Genomic DNA, 22,668 nt, shown 5'->3' with positions numbered 1-22,668 from the left:
ACTGTAGGATTGATTTTTGTAATTTTGTGAATACTAGCCATTGAAAAAAGTAAAAAAGTTTTAAATTTTGGATATATGTAGAGAAAAAAATTAATGTACTTTGAATTGTTATGTTATACATGTCTCATAACTTATACTTTTATAGTTAACCACAACTAGAATTCTCTATATTTGATTGGCTTTAATTTAAATTTGAATTAGATTTGCAAATAAAATAAATATATAAATATATTTAAAATATAAATCCTAAGAAACATAAATATTCAAAGTTTTAAACATAACATTCAAATAAAAAGAATCAACATATTTTTAAAAAAGGTGCCTTCTTAACTATACCTGAGATGTATTAAACATAGTAGAGACTTTATGCGACAAAAGTTGTTACTTAATTTATAAATAAAATTTATCTTAGCAAAATTTAAATAATTAAATAACATCTTTATTTAGTTTAATAAATTTAAATTAATTTTTTTAAAAATTTTAATTTATGAGCAAATAATTTAAAATTAAAAAATAACAACTTAAGTAAATAATAATTTATGATTTAAAAGAGTAATTTGTAAATAACTTAAAATTTAAAATATAACAACCTAAACAAATAACTTAAAATTAAAAAAATAACTACCTAAGCAAAACAACCTAAAATTTAAAAAATAACAACCTAAGTAAAACAACCTAAGCAAATAATTTAAAATTTAAAAGTAATAACCTAAACAAATAATAATTTATAATTTATAAATATAATTCTAAAAATTTCTAGTGACGACACCTAAGCAAATAAATTCCCAAACTCAACGTATGAGCACTACGTCAGCATATGAACTCCCCATTTGTATAACTATACTAGTATTAAACCCATGCAATGCACAGATTTACATTTTAATTTGACATGTTTAATCGAAAATAATATTTTATAATCGTAAATTTTTCGAGTTTAATATAATACTATCATCGTCATTATATAATAAACGTACTGAATATGTTGTTTATCTTTATTCAAAGTAAAATGCAAATATAACAATTTGAATTCTATAATATTCTTGAACCATAAGGAAAGAGACCTGAAAAAATAAGAACATATATAACTATAATAGTAGCATATCAATTTTACGCTAAACTTTATATCAAAAGGCTAATGAAAATTTATCGACAACTTAATATTTTACTAACCTCACATATGATGTTGTGCTTCTTGTTACATATTTCATTTCAAGTATGAAAGTAGAGTTCTAGATAAATTAGTTATATCTACAGTAAATATTTGTACAAAAGTGTAATCATAACATGTTATTAAAATGAAAATACTATTTTTTACCTAAATATTATTAAAAAAAATTTTGAACACGACATTTGTTTTTGATGACTTTGGATTGCCGTCATTGTCTAGAATTAGAACCTTGAGGCCACTATGATTTTTAACTCTTGACAAAGCAATGTAAAGTTGTCCATGAGTGAACACTGATTTTGGCAAGTAAAGCACTACATGTGATAATGATTGACCCTGACTCTTGTTGATGGTCATTGTAAAGTACACTGTTAATGGAAATTGTCGCTGTTGGAACTTAAATGACAATCTTAAATCTGAAGGGATCAAGTTCATTCTTGAAATATACACTTTCTCGCCAATATTTCTACCAGTCAGGATCGTCGCTTTAATTACCTTGTTGTCAAGTTCGTTAATTATTAGTCTTGTCTCGTTTCATAAACTTGAAGTCTCGTCTATATTTCGTAGTAGCATTACAGCGACTCCTGACTTCAAAGTAAACTTGTGGTTGTGTAATCCCGAACATTTGATGTCATTTAGAAACTCTGATGTGAACCACTCTTATTGTACATCTTCATTCTCATCAGCTTAACATGTTGTGTTAGAACTTAAATACCCCTTTACCATTTTTGAAAAGATTGTCAAGACGAAATCGTTTACCTTATCGACACTCTTGAGCGTGGGTGCAAGAATTGTCCTACTCTAAAAATACATGTAATCTGCATATTTTGCAACAAATTTGGATATGCAAAGTCTATCAAATGAGAGAGAGGGTCATCAGTAATTATAATTAGTAGATTACCTGGAATTTCAACTTCTGACTCATCACCAACAGCAAAACCAATATTTCTATTTCCAATATCAAGAATCTAATTAGCAAATCTCTTCATTTCACCATTTTGTTGACCCAAAGAAGACATTAGAAGCCTCATGTTTGTATGTAGCTTAAGAACCTTACAGAACAACCACAGATGGGATGAGTTAATAGATGATGACAATATATCGTGTCTACTCTCTTTCGAAATCATCAGAAGTATCTGTCTGAAATCACCTCCTAGAACCACAACCTTACCACCAAATGGTTGATGTGTCTTATATTGATCAGTAACTGACATAAGATCCCTGAGCGTTTGGCCAAGTGCTTCAAAGCACATTTTATTGAGCATTAGAACTTCATTCCAAATTATTAAGCTATTTTGGATTAGCAACTCAGCCTTCAAACTGTCATGCTTAATGTTGCAAGTAGATTCATCAGTGATTGTAATGGGTATTGAAAATTTAGAATGAGCCGTTCTACCACCGGGTAGGAGTAACGATGCAATTATACTGGATTCGAAATTTAAAATAATCTTTCTTCTAGACCAAATAGCAGAAGAAAGTTCATTCCAAATAAATGTCTTATCACACCTACCATGCCCATAAATGAAGTAAAAACCACTAGAGTCTGCAATAACAGCATTGTGTATCTCATCGAATACTAACATTTACTCATGAGTCATCTTTTGTTCCGTATATAAGTTTGTATGAGTCAACTCATTTGTGTCATATGCTAACTCCTCTTCTATTAGCTTATTCTGAAAAAAGCAAATATCAGACATCTCAGAATATGGCATTGATTGATAGTCTCTTAAAGATCTTGCATTGCTATTGAGTATCTTTTCAATCTCAATAAGGCAAATGTTTTTTAATTCGTCATCAGTCATGTCCTAGCAAAAGCACACGATGATTTTATGAATATTTAATAAGTAATTCCAAAATAAAATTTATTAATATTATTAATAAAAATAAAAGTAATAAGAGAATACAATCTTGATATAAAAAAAGACATAGTGAAATACCTTGATTTTTCAATGCTTTTCTCCTCTCATATAGTGTCCCGTTAGAAAATAATGTCCAAATTACATTCTAAACACGATCTGGTTTGCTAAAGCTATTAGATATGAGTAGCATCATAAATAGTTTTCTTAATTGATGACCAAATGAAAGTTCAGCTACCTCATTAGTAGGTGTAATGAATTTTCTATCGTTACACAGTAGTCCCATGGAATAACAAGCATCTTAGAAGTTAGAATATGTAATCCCATTAACTGTTCTAACAGACTCATATGTTATGCAACCTCTCTGAATAGTTAACAAAATTCTCATATAGTAAACATCACATGTACCATTAACTGTCCTAATACACGATATATCTGGTTGATCTTCAACCTTTAAGTTTTTTGGATTATTAACTCTGCAAATCTCTTGCCAACTCGAGTTACATATCATTGTGATGAAGAGGTCTAGATATCTATATTTCTTACAAATTGTCATAGCATTTTGACAATTATTAAACATGTATCTCATGCCACCAATGAAAGATTCGGGTATCATCTTGAATCTCTTTATATATATCACTTGTCACCTTATCTTGGTTGTTTCGATAGTAGGTCAATCTTTGTACTCTAATCATGAAAAAGCAATTAACCAAGATTGTTGAAATAGACTTTCACCATTGATAAAGGTTGCATACTCGACGCTTCTTTCTTGTATTTTTTGGTCTGCTCCAAATATTAAATCTTGTAAGAGTTGAAGTGGATGTTGCAAAAATAGCAGTTGTATTTTTTCTCGCATACAACATATTGAGAACTCAATATTAGATCCTGTTTTGGAATTCTATGATCTCTCCTCATACCACATTATAGCATTATAATGGCAACAAAAAAATTCTGGATCACCAATATCTATTACATTTAATAATCACCAAACTAGTAAATTCTGTTTTAGTTATATCTGTAACAAATACTTTATATAAAAATATACCTTTTCTTCATCATATGAAGTATAAAAATAATATCTACAAAAAATTATCAATGGCTGCAATCTATAGATTAAAAAGATGAGATTATATAATATGATTTTATTGTGTCAAGATCAAGGTTTAAGTTTTATATGTACATTAATCAAATAATAAGAATTACAATAAATTAATGTTCAAATACAAAAAATATAATATATAACCATATTTTTGTCAGAATTTTAAAAATTTGTAACTAATCAATAATTTTTTGTCTACAAAAAGCATAACAATAGTAAATAATAAAGTGTTGATATTACTGCTTCTTAAATTATCTATATTTTCAGTAACATCGAATATAGCTGGGTATTCAATTTGCACATAATTATTTACTAGAGTCGTATTTTTAGTAATATCCTCAACTTCTTCAAAAATTCTTGCAAGATTTATAGTCAATTCTTTCAACAATGATTTTCTTTGTCTCAGATGTCTTCTCTTTTCAGTTATGCACATTATTTCTAATTCTTTGGTTAGTAAATTTGAATTAGATGTATGTTCCTATGATCATTAAAGATGATACATCAATTATCTTATATTATTAAAAAAAAATAGTTTATCCTTAGAATTAAAAGGAAACAACATTATATTCCACTGTTATTCAGTAGTATCCATAACCTTATCACTCATATACGTATACATAAATTATCAGTCGTAGGATTGATTTTAACAATTTTGTAAACACAGACCGTCGTTGTTAAAAAATAGAAAAATTTTAAATGGAGTAATTAATTATACTAAGCAAGGGAGGTGTGCTATGCATCTCTAATTCGTACTTTTATAGTTGACTTATACCTAAAATTTTCTGAAACCTAATTGACTTTGATTTGAATTTAAAACAAAAATCCTAACAACTAACTAAAAGATGATATAATGTAAACAAAATTATTATTGTTAGACGAAAACTAATTGAATAATTATTAATTATTATCATTATTAGCTTAGAAATTAATTTGAATTAATTCGCACTGACTCATAAAATAATTACGTGAACTTATTAGTATAGGAATAAATTTGAACTATTAGTGTAAAATAAAAACATAGAGCTTACAGTCTAGTGGTAACGGCAAGTAGAGGCATTGAAAGAGGACAATCTTTTATAGCCTTCTTTATATTTCTGTATTAGGTGTTGTAGAAAGGAGAAATTTAGGAATCTTTAAAGATGAGTAGCTAGCGCCTAGCGACAATTTTAATTGTGTAAATTGTAAAGAAGCTTTAATAAAGAATGACTCAACTTACAGAGCACAGTTTTTTGTAAATCTCCAATCTCTTTTATTAATTTTTCTTTTACTAATATTTAGTGTTTACCAAAATATTTTTTTTTCTTTTGTCTTTATGTCTATAATAAACACTATATTTCTCTTTTACAAAGCAATACAATTATGTATCTTTAAAAGAATATATTTATATAAAACAATACAATTAAATATTAATAACTAAAATGATTTGAGAGGGAATTCAATTTTCATATAGGTAGTAGACCTAATGAGTGGGGAGTCGATCCTTTTCAATAAAAAAAATTAGATGATATCAATTGTTTAATCTAATTCTTTATTATTTTTTTATATTTATTTTTGGTGACTTATAAAATTAAAGATAAAAAATTATACTTTATTCTTTTAGATGTTAAAAAAATTGAGAAAATTCATTTCCATGCGTGTGTGATCCGACCTACTATCCAACCCAAACACAATTCCGAAACCTAGTCGGAAAACCAAACGGAAAGTGGCAACCACCAACCACGACGGACCAATCGAAACGCTGACAATACTCCCAATACACACTCTCTCTCTCCCCCCCCTTCTCTCTCTCTCTCTCTCTCTCATCAAAACTTAATTTTTAAGCGGAAAAAGAAGAGTGCCTCCAATTTCGCATTTTTTTATAGGAAAAAGAAAAGAAAAAATGGCGATTAATTCAGCATCTTGTTGCTGCATGCCATTCTCCTCTTTGCCTTCTTCTTCTTCTTCGTCTCGTTCCGTTCTCGGAGCGCCCAATTCAAAGCCCGGCTTCTTCGGCGACGCTCCGCGCCTCAGCGCTCCGAGCCTCAGGCTCTTATCGGTTCGGGCCCAGGCACCCGATAGGGATGGTCCTGTTGGTGGACCCAAGAGGCGGGTCAGCTTAGATAACTCAGTTACCTCCGTCGGGTTATCCTCTTCCTCCGCTTCTTCCGTGATCGATTTTCTCACCCTCTGCCATCGCCTTAAGGTAATGGAAGGAAAGAGTTCATCACTCAAACCCTTCATGTAAGAAATCGCAGTTTTCTCTCTTCTCCTTTTCCCCTTACTTTATGGTTTAATCGGTTTATTTTGTTCTGTCATCATCTCTCTGTCTTTGAAAATCATAATTTCTTAGAATAAAGTGAAGCAGTGTGGAGAAAACATATGATCCGAAAAAATCCCAATTTGACCCTTTCTTTTTTATAATTTTATTCAATTGATAATGAATTGTGTTACCGTAGACTCGGGTTTTTGTGGGAATCCCATACATGGGAATATATTTTACCAGTAAATTTTGTCATATGTATAGGTATATAAGATAAGATATTGTAATTGTAATTCAGTATTATATTTTGGGTTGGATGCTAGATATGTTATTACATAGGTTGAAATTGGCTATCTTTATGATTCTGGTGGGCTATGGAACCATTTTTCAGAAAATGTGATCAGATATATATCTCACTGTTTTATTTACTTTAATGCAAAGGAGCAGCAGATTAATTTTATTGAGTGCTTTTGTAAATTTTCTTACTCTGCAAATGAAACTAGTCATCTGGAGATGATGCTACCTTAGGTATATAAAAATATTTTGAAGATGTAAACTGTGGTTCTACAACAGTGATTCACTAATAATGTAGTAATTTCTTGCCATGCATATGTTCCTCATAGACCACAAAGCGGAAAGGATGGATTAATCATGGGATAAAGAGTGCTGAATCGATTGCTGACCATATGTATCGAATGGCTTTGATGGCACTGATTGCTGCCGATGTACCTGGATTGAATAGAGAAAGGTTTCAAATTGAATTTTGCTATTATTCAAATTTGTTTTCTTTTTTGTTTGGGTTCATTCTGTTCAGTTGTTATGGTAAGCTGCTATCCTGTTTTTGGGGGTAATACATACATCTTTAGATTCCATGATTAATGGAAGTATGATGATCCTACTATTTTGAGGTTGCTTGGCTTGAATTATATATCATAACACTTGCTGTGGCACACATTCAAAAGTTTTGTTAGGGCGAGAAAGTTACTTTAGATCAGGTGCATCTTATAAATATCAACTTAAAAAAATTAGATGGTCCACTAATTAGCGTAATTTCACTAATAAGAAAACTGCTTGCTGCTTCAGAAAATGTGATCAGATATATATCTCACTGTTTTACTCTCTAAATTGTAGGTATCTAATAGTATGAGTCAGTGTATTTATATCCACCTCATCGATTTTTTTACTGAGACTTCCTTGTCTCAGTATTCATCATCATTGTAGTAATTTACTTAGCTTTCTTGCCTCTGTTCATGTTATTCATATTTCTGGACTTGCTTTTGTGTTATGTCCGCCTGATTTTCTCTATGCATTCTTTGTGTTGTGCAGATGTATCAAGATAGCACTTGTGCATGATATTGCGGAAGGTATCTCTCTAATGCCTTCTGACAGAATAATTTTTGCTGTTTGATAATAAGTATTGATGGAAAGTTTTACACAGGTTGATTTGCTATTGTTTTGGATAGAATAAAAAATTTGCAAAATCATTTTCAAATGACTTGCGACGGACTTATTGCTTGTTCTTCTTAGCTGCAACAATTGAAAATTCCACTGCAGCACAACTTTTAGAAGATGTGTTGATGGTTCTTTCATGTGACCAGAAAGTTCTGACACAAAGCATGTTTGATCTTAGTTAGTTTTGTCCTTTATAAGATTCACTTCTCCAGCTTAATAATAATCAGTGTATCAAAGACATGTTAGTGAATGTCGCTTGATAAATTGTTAATTAGTCATACATATTGACTATATGAATCAAAGAATAAGCAAGATGAAACTCCCAACTGGAATGTTTTGAATAAATATTTGCAAAAGCTAATTTGTACTTGGCAAGCAAAAGTCCGTAAAAAAATATTGGAATATTTGACTCATCTGATTTGTGACTTTATTGCTTTTGTAAGTGGCAATGAGCACATTCTTTATCCATAAGTATCTTCTATAAAGAAAGATAAAAGGAAAAGGGCTTAAGTCTAGTCTACTTGGAGATATTGCTTTGTAATCTAAATTCATTTTTGCATTCAATAGCTATTGTAGGAGATATAACACCATCTGATGGGGTGCCCAAGGCTGAAAAGAGCAAAAGGGAGAAAGCAGCTTTGAGTGAGATGTGTGAACTTCTTGGTGGAGGGATGAGGGGTAATTGCAAATTATATTTTCTTGTAGATTTACACTAAACTTTCCAAATCATGAAACAAAGTTTTACTTTGATGGCACCTTTCTTATTTTGCAGCTGAGGAGATCAAAGAACTTTGGGAAGAGTATGAAAACAATTCCTCTAAAGAGGCTAATCTTGTAAAAGATTTTGACAAGGTACACATATGCTATCTTATACAGAAAAGCCTTCTCGCCACATAGATCCTTGGAAATGCACTTAAATACAATAACTTTAAATGCACATAGTTTTGTGAACATCGATTTCAACATATGGGGAATCATGCAAAGATCAGCAGTGACTTTTATGAGTTACATTACTAGTAAATTCTTTTGTGAGGAAATGTGGGAAAGCACGAGTTTAATATGTTGAGATTTTAGTTAACATAATTTAAGCATAAATGGAGTGTACAAAATTGACATGATCTATGAGAGGGTGCAATGGTGCTTTTGGCCCATATAGTCAATATAACCTAGTAAGATGGTTTTGTTGTAGCCTTTGGATATAGTAAAACTATACAAGTACCTCTACCCATCAGCTTAAGCTTTTGGGAGAGATTGTTTCCTGATATGGTATCAGAAATTTATGACAAAAAAGGTGAGAATTCGATCCATGTTGTCCCAGTTCTTTCAAATTAAGGATTTCAGTCACAAGATAAGATGGACATGTGCATTATCCATGCATCAAGCCCAAAAATGTTTCTTGTGCGAGGAGACTTCTTAGATATATAATCATTGATGTGTCTCAACCTAGCAGCTTGTAGACAGTTTCGAGAACCAGTTCGAACTGGCCAGTTTGACCTGGTTTACCGGGAACTTGCCACTAGACTGGTCCAGTTTGGGGTAAAAACTGGTTGCACGTGAATTGGTCAAAAACTGAAAAAACCAGTAAAAGAAACTGGTAAACTGGTTGAACTAACTCGGTTTTTGGCAGTTAACCGGTTCAAAATAATAATACATAAAAGGATTTTTTTTTCTAAAAAAATATATTTTATACATTGATATATTATTTTATTATATCGGAGTTGAACCTTTAAACCTTTAGCTTCACTAGTTCGAATTTTGGTTCGGCTTTTAGAACATTGCTTGTAGGTGTTTGGAAAATATTTTCAACTATATAGCACAAGTGATAGACTCTCTAGAATCAATAACCCCAGTCAGATCTATGTCTAGAAACACACAAATAGCTAGCTTCCTGATTCTAAAAATAGTGTTTAGGAATAGAGTAGAGGTATCCTACTAAAGATTTCTCAAAAAAATAAATAAGAGTAGAGGCATCCTACTAAAGATTTCTCATAAAAAAGAAAAGGAACTCACTGCTTTCACTCATTTTATTAATTATAATTAGCCTATCTACTTTGCTAGATCTGAAGTTCAAAGCCAAAGGCATGATTACACTTTAGCTTTATCAGTACAAAATTGCTGGAACACTTTTTCAATTAACTTCTCTATAGATAATCACAACTTCTAGTTACTATATTGCTGCTTAGTAGTGACATTCAGTGCCACTATAACTCATATTTTCTGAGAAACACAACACGTGCGCACGCGCGCACACACACACACATAAAAACAACAATAACAATGTCTTATCCCACTAGGTGGTGTTGGCTACATGGATCAAACTTTGCCTATATTATATAGTCAATCCCAAGCCTAGAAAAAGAGAAGGATTATGTAAAGCCTTCAACAGTTAACAAAACATAAAACTTTGTCGAATCTTCATGACATGAATCAAACAAGATGGAGAAAAGAATGTTAGAAGAAAATGGGAGGATCAGGGATCTTCATAACAAATTAAAAAAATATTTAAAGTGAAATTTCCTGTCTCTAAACCCGTTTGAGAGGAAAAGTCATGTATAATGAAAGATCCTGCTAATGCTTTAGTCACATGTGTATTTGTATATACCATCAAAGATGTCTAATCCCTAGAAGCATTATATTTAAAACTTAAAAAATTGATTGAAAATTTTTGCAGTCTAATTCTGAATAAAGCAAGTAAACTAAATGTAGCCTTCTAAGTCCACTAAGCATGAGATCTACATTTATTGTGTCTTAATTAGCCTGTACTGCATTCAATTTTATCCAAGAAAAATGTATTTTTTTTTTTAATTTTTCACCTCTTGGATTTTCTTACACGGTTACACCTACATAAAATTTTCTTGTACAACTTTATGGTCCAGATTAATGGTTTCATTTACTTGTTTCAGTTCTGTTATAAATCCTCTTGCAACTTGAGTGATTAAGGAAAATGAATAATGACGAATGTGTTGAATACTTTGAACACATACACTGGTGATAAAGGTTGTTAGGGGAACTTGGGTATTATGGGGTGCCCAAAGTCCTCTATCGAGTAGCATAAAATGCTTGATGTTGTATTTAAGAAGAGTGATTCTTCACCCTTAAAAGATAGCTTTTAAGGTGTTTCTCCCATTTAACATTGGTATCAGAACCTGGTTGTTGGCAGCACAGAAGGGGCTACTTAGAGGCTAGATTGGGATGAATACTGGATACTGGTAGCTGATAGCCAACTGCCTACTGCTGATGTATTTTTAGGGACTCAGGTATTATGAGATGTTCAAAGTCCCACATTGAGTAGCGTTGGATGTTAATGTTGGATTTAAGGAAAGTAGTCTTTCCCCATTAATAGTTAGCTTTTGAGGTCTAGTTCCCCGTTTTACTTAGGTACTTAACAAGGCGGTGTACTCTGTTTAATCATGGTGAAACTTTGGCATCAATGATTATCAAGATAACCATGATCCACCCATGATCAATTTCAAGTTATTAATAACAATATCATATATCAATATTAAAAAATTCAAGGGATTCAAGTGTTTGTTGTTTAAATTTATGTAGGAGAAAGTTTATGGAACATATAGTGTGTTTTCCCTTTATGTTATCACAACATGCATGTCTGGAGTTGGAACTGTCAATTGAGATCTTGTGGTTTCTTTATAATTGCTTTCCCTTGCTTCTCTGAATTCTGATCAGGTTGAAATGATTCTACAAGCACTGGAATATGAAACGGGTGAGTTATGGATAGATCCATTTTCTCCTATATTGAATTGAAACCATTTTAAAACCTTAATTTTGGAATTTTTAAACAACTGATTTTCTTCTTGACGAGCTGATAATGTTTCCTTAAATCTAGTTTGACCTTACTTACTGAATAGTCATGATGTGCTGTTTAATGCTAAAATTCTTCTATATTTTTTTGGCAGAACATGGAAAGGTTTTGGATGAATTTTTCATTTCAACTGCAGGTAGAGTTAAATAAACATTCTCTAGTAATGAAATGGAACTTCTTTGTTTAAACTTTTCCTTAGCCTCTGCTCATGTTTGGCCTTCAGGAAAGTTTCAGACTGAAATAGGGAAAAATTGGGCAGCTGAGATCATTTCAAGAAGAAAATCTTTGTCAAAAAAGAGGATGAGTTGATGATATAAGCAAGTGGCTAATTATGGTTGGTGAGATTGACACAATGGCTAAGTATACTTGACAACCTTTAAGCATGACTTCATTCATAACGTAGTCCTGGAGTTTTGACATAAATTAGGGATAATATCATTTGTCCCATATAAGTTTACCTTCGTTCCTTTTTAAAAAAGAATCTTTTGTTAGTGACTCATTTAGTCTCAGCTTCTGTTTCATTCTTTTCTTTTGAAGACATTATGGTGTAAATTCTTACCAAGTATTTAGGCATTTTTTTTGCAGTTGTACTTTGTCTTCTAAGCATTGCAGGTGCAACTGTTTGGTTTTATTTGTTTTCTATGAAGTTAATTTAAATAGGTATTTCATTTTCTTTCTTAAACAGTTTCTTGTTTGTTTTTCCTTGGTTGTTTTTTTTTTCTTTCCAGTCACCAAAAAAAAAAAAAGGTATTCCTTTTTAAGCGATATAGTTTGGCACCGCAATTCAATTATAAAAGAAATTTCCGGCGTATTAGTTAGAAACCTTTAGATAAAGAAATATTCAGATCATACATGGTCGTATTTCGATTTAAATATTTTACAATGCCAATTAATTATTAATCCGCGATATTAATGTGTTGTGGAGTCAAGATATAGTTAGAGGACAGTAACAGTTTTTCAAGCAGGATTAGTCGGATATCAATGGATGTATAAGTGATGGAAAGTGGAAACCAAAAAAAAAAAGGATTCAATTATGAGTGTTTGGTAGTTTGTGATCATTTTGAAACGAACGCCAGAAGGTTGTTGGGCAGGAATTGCAGTGAGTTTGCTATGACTCGCGTTGAACTACGGCCAGGTTGCACTTTCAATCTTTCTGCTTATGTTTAAATATCAGATCCAAATTTTCACCATCTTATTTTTGAGAGATTAACAGCTATTATCATCAAACTCCTCACCAATAGTGCAGTTGATTGTTCTTGGTTTGGTATGGGTGCATAACGATGCTATATATCTCCGCTAGAAGGCTGACCATGTTATATGAGGTAATCATGAATTGATTTGATAAGAATCTAACTAACGACGTGTAACAGCGCTATTGATCGTTGCTATGGGTTTGTCTAATCCTTTGGGATGTATAGAAGGCTGACCATCCTCCTTACCTCCTTTACATAAGCAAGACATACAATTTTCAATCCACACTTTACAATTAGTTCGCATAATGGCAAACACGTAGGCATATAGTTAAGTAGTCATAACCAATAAAACACACCCAAATAATACACACAAATGCACTTTTTCAATGTGTGTCTTATTAGCCTTGAGCTCAAGTGTCAATTAACTACAAGACCCACATATTCCGTAGCTAACCTGAACAGTTTTATAGTCATACATCTTACAAGGGGTATCATCAAAACTTCCCAGAAGTCTATAGAATATATAAATGATTGAAGGAATAGTGCTCTATCACATTTTCTTAGAGGAATCCTATTTGAAAGAGTAACAGATCCCTTTTCGAACTTGAAGAGAACCACATATGATCCCAATACAAGTATCCATGGGTCCTCATTATTGTAATCATGTTAAAACCATGAGAAGGCTGTGGTAATTCTCAATATCAATCTCAACCTCATTGGCATTGTATCACCATACTCGACTGTCATCTTTGTCATTGTAATTCAGATCCTAATTATTCCTACAACTCCTACATTTCAATTCACAAAAATTACGTCCACAAAGGTGTAACTTGGGCCATCATGTATGTCTTGCGGCTCTAGGGTCTTTAGAAGAGACTTTGAACGCCCACCAACGAAGCCTTCTCTATCATGGACAGCTAGCACATTCCTACGTACAGAGTCTCATGTCGTGTACATGAAAAAACTCTCACTACAACTGTATAGTAAAAGGCATTTGGAATTCTCCTACTACATGGGAGTCCTCTGAGCTTGCGAGGTCTCGGAACCAGAGTTTTCTTGTCCAGAAGGGAGCCACAAATCACTTAAAACAAGCGGATATTGTAACACCCCATTACCTAAACCTTACCTCTAACCGTAAAGTGAAGGATAACAAAGTGACATGACAGTTCTAAAACCTTACCTAAACTTATAAAGCTCAAAGTCGCATAAAACGAAATTACAATATGCGAAACGTTCACACATGATACTAAACGCACAGGTACGAATAGAACAAGACATAATACATATAAAACCTTGTAGATAACTCCAGGATACATAAGGTAATAATAAAAATAAAGAAGATATATATATAAGTATGATATTAAAAAAAAGGACTAGTCACAGCCTGCAGAGTTTAGGCCGACTAGTCAAACTGAAATACAAGAGTTTTGGAAGTTAAAAACAGTTTATACAATTTATTTCTCAAACAAGATGCAACAACATCACACATCAATAATTCCTCATACATCAATTCATCACTTACCACTCGTCATCATAATAATCATCCACCACCAATCATAGCTCAACATCAATAATTCATCATCATGCAACATTAACTCAAGAATCAACACCATTTATGAACAACAATCTCATTTCAATAATTATCAACAATCAATCCAATCCTATCCTAAGGTCTACTAGTCTAAGTGTCCATAAATATTACATATTACATAGAAAAAATCGAAATCATACCTTGATCAATTCTCAATATACACCAAACACCAAAATGAAGCCACCAAGCTCGATCCAAAAGTCTCAAACCAACTCCAACAAACACCAAAACTCAATCTAACATCATACAACATACCAACATCAAACCTAGGGTTCACAAAAATAACTAAACACAAGGGTTTAGTGAGACCTTACCTTATCCAATAAGATTAGGGACAAAATCCAACAATATTCCAATGCTAGATCACCCTTAAACAAACAAAATCACAAAATCTACTAAAAAACCAAACGTAAAAATGTGAAAATGTTAGGGCAGGAACTAGAGCACGAGTTTTGAGTTCCTACCTACAAACCTTAGTTAGAAATGACGTGCTCGGCGAGAGCTTCGCGTGGCCATAAACAACTCGTCAATCGGAGCACCGTATTTCAAGTTATGGCTCCCGAAAGGTGACAATGAATAGTGACACCCATTTTCTTTTCCCTTCTCTTCACTCATGCTGATCCCTCTCTCTCTCTTTTATGGAAAATGAGCTGAAAGCTCATTAAACATACATATATATGTTGGACCTTGGGCCCGGTTTGGGATTAGTCTAATCCGTTAGCGTTTCAGGTCCGTTTGACCCACTTTGGGCCAAAACCTTTAAGATTAGTGTCCGGTTTTTTATTCTAAATTATTCTTATCCTTTCAAAACAATAAATTCAATTTTCAAAATCTTATTTTCCAAAATACGTGGTACTGGACAGACTAGAACCAGTACTACCAGTTTAAGCACCGATACGCATTTAACAAAAATTTTTTCACAAAAGATACATTTTTCCACTCAGAAAAATCCATCGAATTCAAAGTCTATATTTTTGAGTCTATTTCGGACAGTTAAAAATTATTATTTTATTAAAGCAGTTATTCCGGTTCTTACATTCTCCCCTCATAATTAGAAATTTTGTCCTCAAAATTCAAATCGCATCATATTTCCTCCACGAAGCATTCTATTACCCACGTTGTCAACCTAAACAAGTCGTCAAAGCCTCTCATCCACCGTAGTTCTACCGTGTCGATGTTCCCTCTCGCCTTCCGCTGTGTCACTCTAATTATTCGTCACCAAGAATCTGACTTACTCTACTACCTCGAACATAAACTTCCCTTTAAACCAAATACTCCTTTTGCAACATTTTGTAAAGCTCTCAAAACAAGTTCAATCTAAACATTTTCAATGTCAAAACTTTTTCAAAAGACTCAAAAATCATTTATTCTTGAATCAATCACTTTAAATCATGATTTTCCTTAAATTCATTAAAATCCTTAAATCATAACTTTTCAATTTGAATCCTTTTCGAGAAGTTAAATTACAAACTAAATTCACAAAACAACAAAATCATAGAACTCACTTTTTCTATAAACCATACATTTAAACCAAGAGTTTCGACTTAGTTTTAAAACTAAATCATTTAAACCAAAAGTTCCAAACCAAATTTCAAAATTATTCTACGCTTTAAAACTTTTTCAACATGATTCACGGCCATACATGTTAGAAATTGAAAATCCTTATTAAAAACCGCAAAAATATTTGTCTCATTTTGTAGCTGCATCAGTCGGCACTTCCCCTGCCACCAGTGCCGACCCTCACCCATAAACTGATATGCCGCAAACTCCACAAACTGGTTTTCCGAAACATGTTGAGCTCGTAACGCATTGACTAGGTTAATCATTCTCAATATCTCTCCGTTAATGTGATTGACCTCGTCCGTGAGTTGCCATTTGGGATCCTGTCTACACCAAACAATTGATATCGAGGTGATCAGTCTCAATATCTCAAACCTAGTGCTTCAATTATCACCAAAGACACTCACAAACAAGCATGTTATGCATATCAAGCAGATAACATACATAGCATGAAAGAAAAACGACCCAAAGTGTGCAACGAAGCACAATCGGTCCATCCTTCAGGCTCACGAGGACGAACCGCTCGATGACAGTTCTAAAGCTTATAATATATAATATATATCCAAGAATTTATATAACTAGAAGCCTGATGAAGGAATAAAGCTCAAAGTCGCATAAAGCGGAATTACAATATGCAAAACGTTTAGTAACAGAACACGACATAATACATATAAAACCTTGTAGATAGCTCCAGGATATACAAGGTAATAATAAAAATAAACTATATATATATAAGTATGATATTAAAAAAATAGGACTAGTCACAGACTGCGGAGTTTAGGCCGGCTAGTCAAACTGAAATACAAAAGAGTTTTGGAAGTTAAAAACAGCTTATACAATTTATCTCTCAAACAATATGCAACAACATCACACATCAATAATTCCTCATACATCAATTCATCACTTACCACCCATCATCATCATAATAGTCATCCACCACCAATCATAGCTCAACATCAATAATTCATCATCATGCAACATTAACTCAAGAATCAACCCCATTTATGAACAACAACCTCATTTTAACAATTATCAACAATCAATCCAATCCTATCCTAAGGTCTACTAGCCTAAGTGTCCAGAAATATTACATATTACATAGAGAAAACCAAAATCATACCTTGATCTATTCCCAATATGCACCAAATACGAAAATAAAACCACCAAACTCGATCCAAAAGCCTCAAACCAACTCCAACAAACACCAAAACTCAATCTAACATCATACAACATACCAACATCAAACCTAGGGTTCAAAAAAATAATTAAATACAAGGATTTAGTGAGACATTACCTTACCCAACGAGATTAGGGGTAAAATTCAACAATATTCTAACACTATATTACCCCTAAACAAACAAAATTATAAAATCTACTCAAAAACCAAACGTAAAAATGCAAAAATGTTTGGGTAGGAAACTGGAGCATGAGTTTTGAGTTCCTACCTACAAACCTTAGTTAGAAGTGACAGGCTCGACGAGAGCTTCGTGTGGTCGCAAACAGCTCGTCAATCGGAGCACCATATCTCAAGTTTTGGCTCCCAGAAGGTGACAATGAATAATGACACCCCTTTTCTTCTCCCTTCTCTTCACTCACAGTGGTCCCACTCTCTCTTTTATGGAAAATAAGCTGAAAGCTTATTAAACATACATATATATGTTAGGCCTTGGGTCCGGTTTGGGCCTGATCCAATCCGTTAGCGTTTCAGGTCCGTTTTGCCACTTTGGGCCAAAACCTTTAAGATTAGTGTCTGATTTTCGATTCTAAATTATTTTTGTTCTTTTAAAATAATAAATTCAATTTTTAAAATCTTATTTTCCAAAATACGCGGTATCGAATAGACTAGAGCCGGTAATACCGGTTTAAGCACCGTTAGGCATTTTTACAAAAAATTTTCGCAAAAGATACATTTTTCCACTCAAAAAAATCTATTAAATTCAAATTTCACTTTTTTATTTTCAAAATATCATTTCTATATTTTTGAACCTATTCTGGACAATTAAAAATTATTATTTTATTAAAATGGTAATTCTGGTTCTTATAGATACACCAGAGTATACTCCATGTAGACTTAGAAAGGCAAAGCATTGTCCTGGTTTGAGGAAAGCACAAAAGAAAAAGATAGTTAGAGGGAACAATGTTCGGCTTGCAATCCATTGAAGGTATCTCTATAAAAATCCAAAAACAAACAAATCAACACTATAAGGAAGAATGTTAGAACTTGGTGGGCAAATTTATATGCAACAAAGAGATGAACCTGAAGGCTTGCAAGAATAACATCATTGGCATATAGGAAAATCCAAAAGGACTCGTTATTTTAAAGGTAAGAAGAAACACCCTGTTGTTTAGTTTCGAGGACATCAGGAGAGGCAAACAGATCCTCAATAGGGCCCCTAGTACATAAAGGGGCAACTTTTGAACTTGCAGGAGTGGTTAGGAGGTGAGTTCATACTTGAAGTTAAGCATGATTTTATGGAGTTTTGGGTACAAATACATGGATTACCCCCTAGAGCTAACGAAAAAAAATAGCAAAAAGAATAAGAAATATGATGGTATGGTTAGTGAACTGGAAGATCCAAAGAGGAACAATACTTTATTGAGAATATTTTTGAGAGTCAGAGTAGCGCTTGACATAGCTAAACCACTACCTACTGGGTTTTGGTTAGAAAGGGTGGAGCTGCCCAAAGTCTAGATTTATATCTGATATGAATGACTCCAAGACTGCTTTTGTCTAAACTATGGCAGACTGGGGCATAGGAGTAAGGATTGTAAGGAGGAAATGGCAATGACAGTATGGGACCTGTAAAAACCATGGTACAATAAGGGACTAGCAGTTTTACAGGCCAAAAATATTGGGCAATCTGACTGGAGAACTTCAAAAGAAAGTAGTCAGGAGGAGATGGGAGAGGAGATGGAGCTACGTGGAAAACAACAGGAGGATAGGGGGAGTGAGGATCGACAAGGAACGGAAGAGAGCGGAGTAGGTAGGAAAGAAAAAGGAAAAGTTCTGACTAAAGAAGAAAGTGGAAAAATCATGGGAGTTGGAAGAAACGAGGAGCTGCAAAATTGGAGAAAGGATGACAAAGGAGACAATATCCCCAAAAATTAGGAAAAAGAGGAGAGAAAAGAAGCACAAAATTCAAGGGTGATTGAAGAATTAGAGTATCAGTCTTAGAGTATGGAACAAATGATAAGAGGGAGTGTAAACGGGGGTATCAGTGTCCAACAAGAACTGGTCCTTAACAACACATTAGAAGCCCAAAAGAAACAACAAATAAGAGAATGGCTCAATGCAAATGTTCAAGAGAATATGAATAGAATGTGTGAGAATCAAAATAATCAGAAAGCCCAATAAAAGAAGGAATGTACAATGGGAGACACAGCCAAAATGGGGAGCCAAATTTTAAAATACAAGAGTCTAATACAAAGATATCAGAGCATTACACCAATGGAAAAACACTCAAGCCTATATGAAAATATAACAGAAAGGGTGAAATTAGGATCTCAAGAGAGGACAGCAGCCCTGGAAGTAACAAAAAGGAGTCAATGAGAAGTAACAACATGAAAATTTAGATTCCCAAACTCATAGAAACAATGAGCTAGCATTGGAGGTATAGAGACCAAGGAGAATAGAAGAAAAAGCGAGTTGTAAGTAAAGAAAAATTGGTGCATAACAATGATGAAGGAGAGTTGTACTATGTAGAGCTGGCTAGTGATGATGATGGAGAAGAGGAAAAAAAGGTTGCTGAGAAGGAGGAAACAATAGGCTGGGAAATTGAGCTGGCGCTAAACATGAAAAAAGGGTTACACCTAAAGAGGAAGAGGGAAAGCAAGGGAATGATCTTAATCTCCAATGAAGACAGAGGAGGGAATCGCACAAATGAAGGGGATCAAGCATCAAAGAGGCTGAAAACTCAGAATGAGGAGAACAGAGTAAGGATAACTTTGTGAAAAAAAACATTGAATCACAGGCTGTTGAGAATAACATGGCTGAGGAGGCGGACCTTAACATGTCCCAACCTCAACCATGAGTATTTTAAGTTGGAATTTGTCGAGGTTTAGCGGCCACCTCGACAATTTCAAAACTTTTGGGCATATGTAAAATGATAAGGCCTGATGTTATTTTTCTTATGGAAACTAGAACTAAGCTAGACAAATTTAATAGGATAAAAAGAAGATTTCATTTTGGATACTCCTTTTGTGCTGAACCCCAGGGGTTGTGCGGTGGTCTCTGTTTATTTTGGAATATTAATATAAATATTAATATTTATAGCTGGTGTGATAATTATATTAGAGCGATTATGCAGGATAGAAATGGAAAGGAATGGATTGTAACATTTGTATATGGTAATCCTACTTTTAAAAATAGGAAAAAATTATAGATGGAGCTCTCGAATATGAACTTAAACAAAGGAGAATCGCAGTTATATATCAGGGACTTTAATGATATTGTATCTCAAGATGAAAAAGAAGGACTATACAGTCTAAACATAAAATTTTGAAATAGAAAATTTTAGGAGTTTTATCGATAAGAACAACTTAATAGATATTGAGCTGAAAGGGAGTAAATATACATGGTTTAGCAATCCGAGGAGAGGAGTAATAGTAAGGGAGAGGCTTGACAGAGCATTAGTAACATGGAAATGGAGAGAGATTTTTCCAAATGCTAAGCTCATCTCCTGCCTGATAATCAGCTCAGATAATTGCCCAATAGTGCTAGAATGTGAGCCTAAAGGAAGTAGTATAATAGATTGCATGCAGAAAATTCCAAAAAGGATCACTGATGAGATGAATAAGGAACTATGCAGTAATGTTAAGGAAGAAGAGGTTTGGAAAATCGTGTTCAGCATGGGAGGTTTAAAAGCGCTTGGTCCAGATGGACTAAATAGTCTTTTCTATCAGAAAAATTGGAATATAATCAAAGAAGAGGTGTGTGCAATTGTGAAGAGGTTTTTTTAGGATGGAGTCATGCCACAATAAATAAGTAAAACAACTATAATGCTAATTCCAAAAACAAAGCATCCGAAGAACTTGAATCAACTGAGACCAATAAGCTGTTATAACTTTTTCTACAAGATTATTTCAAGAGTATTGATTTTGAGGCTGCAAAAAGTGCTAGAAAAAGTGGTTTCCTCAATTCAAAGTGCATTTGTTAGAGGTATGCTAATTCAAGATAACATTATTATTGTGCAAGAAGCTTTTTATATATTGAATAAAAAAGGAAGGGAGGGTGCACATGAATTGGCAATCAAGCTGGATATGAATAAGGCCTATGATAGATTAGAGTGAAACTTTTTGGAAGAAGTATTAAGGACCTTTGGTTTTAGGGACAAATGGGTACAATTATTGATGGGATGTGTTAAAAGTGTGAGTTATACGTTCATGGTTAACAGAAAGTTATCAAATAAACCACAACAAGGACTGAGACAGGGAAGAATGATAATATCATTTCGGGAATGAGAATTCCACCAACAACCTCTAAGTTAACTCATTTGTTATTCGCAGATGACTCTATTATGTTTGCAAAGGCAAAAGAAGAGATCTACCAAATTATTCAAATGTTAAATAGATATATAGAGGCGTCGGGATAGCGGATTAATTTAGACAAGTCCGAAATTGCATATAGAAGCCAAGGCCCGCTTCAGACAAGGATAAACATTGATAAAATTTTAGAGACAGCTGCATGGGATAATCCCGACAAATATTTAGGATTGCCAGTTAGTTGGGGAAGGTCAAAAAGTAAAGCTCTTGAATTAATTGAGGAAAAGATACAAGGCAAGGTCGAAGGATGGAAAAAAGAGAAGCTATTAAGGAAAGACATTTCAATAATAAGTAAGGAGAATGGTGGATTAGAAGTCAAAATTTGGCCCATTTGGTGAAACAAGCATGAAGATTAGCTCAAAACCAAGATGCTATCTGGACACAAATTTTGAAAGCTATCTACTTTTCAGATTGCGATTTTTGGGAGGCTAGAAAGCAGAAGAATGCTTCATGGGCATAGAAAAAGATTTTGGAAGGGAGGGAGTTTTTGAAAAGGAAAGGGAGACGGAGTATTGGAGACGGGTCAAGGATTGCGGTGTTGTCCTGTAAGACTACAAAGTAGAGGCTAGTTCGTCTGTCCAGGAGTCCTTTCTCTGATCCAGACGCTTCTTTAATCCACTGAGGATAACCTTGTTTGCCACCTCGACTTGTCCATTGCTTTGGGGGTGCTCCATGGAAGAAAACTTCTGTTTAATTCCACATCCTTCTAGGAACTCCCCAAATTTTTGGTCGAAAAACTACGTCCTATTATCTAACCTAATGATCTTCAGGATCCCAAACCTAGCGATCACTTGTCACCAAAATTTTTTTGGCAGTTTGCAGATGATATGATGGCCAATGGTTCAGCCTCTACCCACTTAATGTAGTTGTCAATGACCACAATGAGGTACTTGACCTATCTTGGGACCACCGAGAACGGACCCAAGAGGTCGACTCCCCATTGGGATAAGGGCCGGGAGGCCAGGATGGAGCTTAGCTGTTCTACTGGTGCTTTGTGAAAATTCGTATTTTCTTGGCATTTCTTGCACTTCTTCATGAACTCGTGAGCATCCGTCATCATAGAAGGCCAATAGTATCTGGCTCTAATGAGCTTTCGAGCCAAAGTTTTTCTCCCTATGTAGTGGCCGCAACATCTTTCATGGACATCGCTTA

General features: G+C 33.6%; 2 protein-coding genes across 2 annotated transcripts; one reads left to right on the top strand and one right to left on the bottom strand.

Moving 5' to 3' along the window:
• Positions 1 to 2,133: 2,133 nt before the first annotated feature.
• On the bottom strand, positions 2,134 to 2,748 carry LOC107490906 (uncharacterized). Its single transcript, XM_016111710.1, has one exon. It carries the CDS (start codon positions 2,746 to 2,748, stop codon positions 2,134 to 2,136), a length of 615 nt encoding a protein of 204 aa, XP_015967196.1.
• Positions 2,749 to 5,739: 2,991 nt separating this feature from the next.
• LOC107491263 (uncharacterized) lies at positions 5,740 to 12,288 on the top strand. The gene is made up of 8 exons (XM_016112074.3): positions 5,740 to 6,302; positions 6,983 to 7,107; positions 7,686 to 7,723; positions 8,379 to 8,489; positions 8,584 to 8,663; positions 11,496 to 11,532; positions 11,726 to 11,767; positions 11,855 to 12,288. The coding sequence occupies exons 1-8, from the start codon at positions 6,000 to 6,002 to the stop codon at positions 11,938 to 11,940; spliced, it is 822 nt and encodes a 273-aa protein (XP_015967560.1). The 5' UTR covers positions 5,740 to 5,999; the 3' UTR covers positions 11,941 to 12,288.
• Positions 12,289 to 22,668: the final 10,380 nt, after the last annotated feature.

This window comes from Arachis duranensis, chromosome 5 (assembly GCF_000817695.3).
Source record: "Arachis duranensis cultivar V14167 chromosome 5, aradu.V14167.gnm2.J7QH, whole genome shotgun sequence".
In the NCBI taxonomy this organism is placed as follows: Eukaryota; Viridiplantae; Streptophyta; class Magnoliopsida; order Fabales; family Fabaceae; genus Arachis; species Arachis duranensis.
Note: the sequence above shows the minus strand (reverse complement) of the source record. Positions and strands in the feature narration are given on the sequence as shown.

Coding starts and splice junctions, on each gene's coding strand:
- LOC107491263 (XM_016112074.3), top strand. CDS start 6,000: ATGGCGATTAATTCAGCATCTTGTTGCTGCATGCCATTCTCCTCTTTG. Junction 6,303..6,982: donor CCCTCTGCCATCGCCTTAAG/GTAATGGAAGGA, acceptor TGTTCCTCATAG/ACCACAAAGCGGAAAGGATG. Junction 8,664..11,495: donor TTGTAAAAGATTTTGACAAG/GTACACATATGC, acceptor AATTCTGATCAG/GTTGAAATGATTCTACAAGC.
- LOC107490906 (XM_016111710.1), bottom strand. CDS start 2,748: ATGTTAGTATTCGATGAGATACACAATGCTGTTATTGCAGACTCTAGT.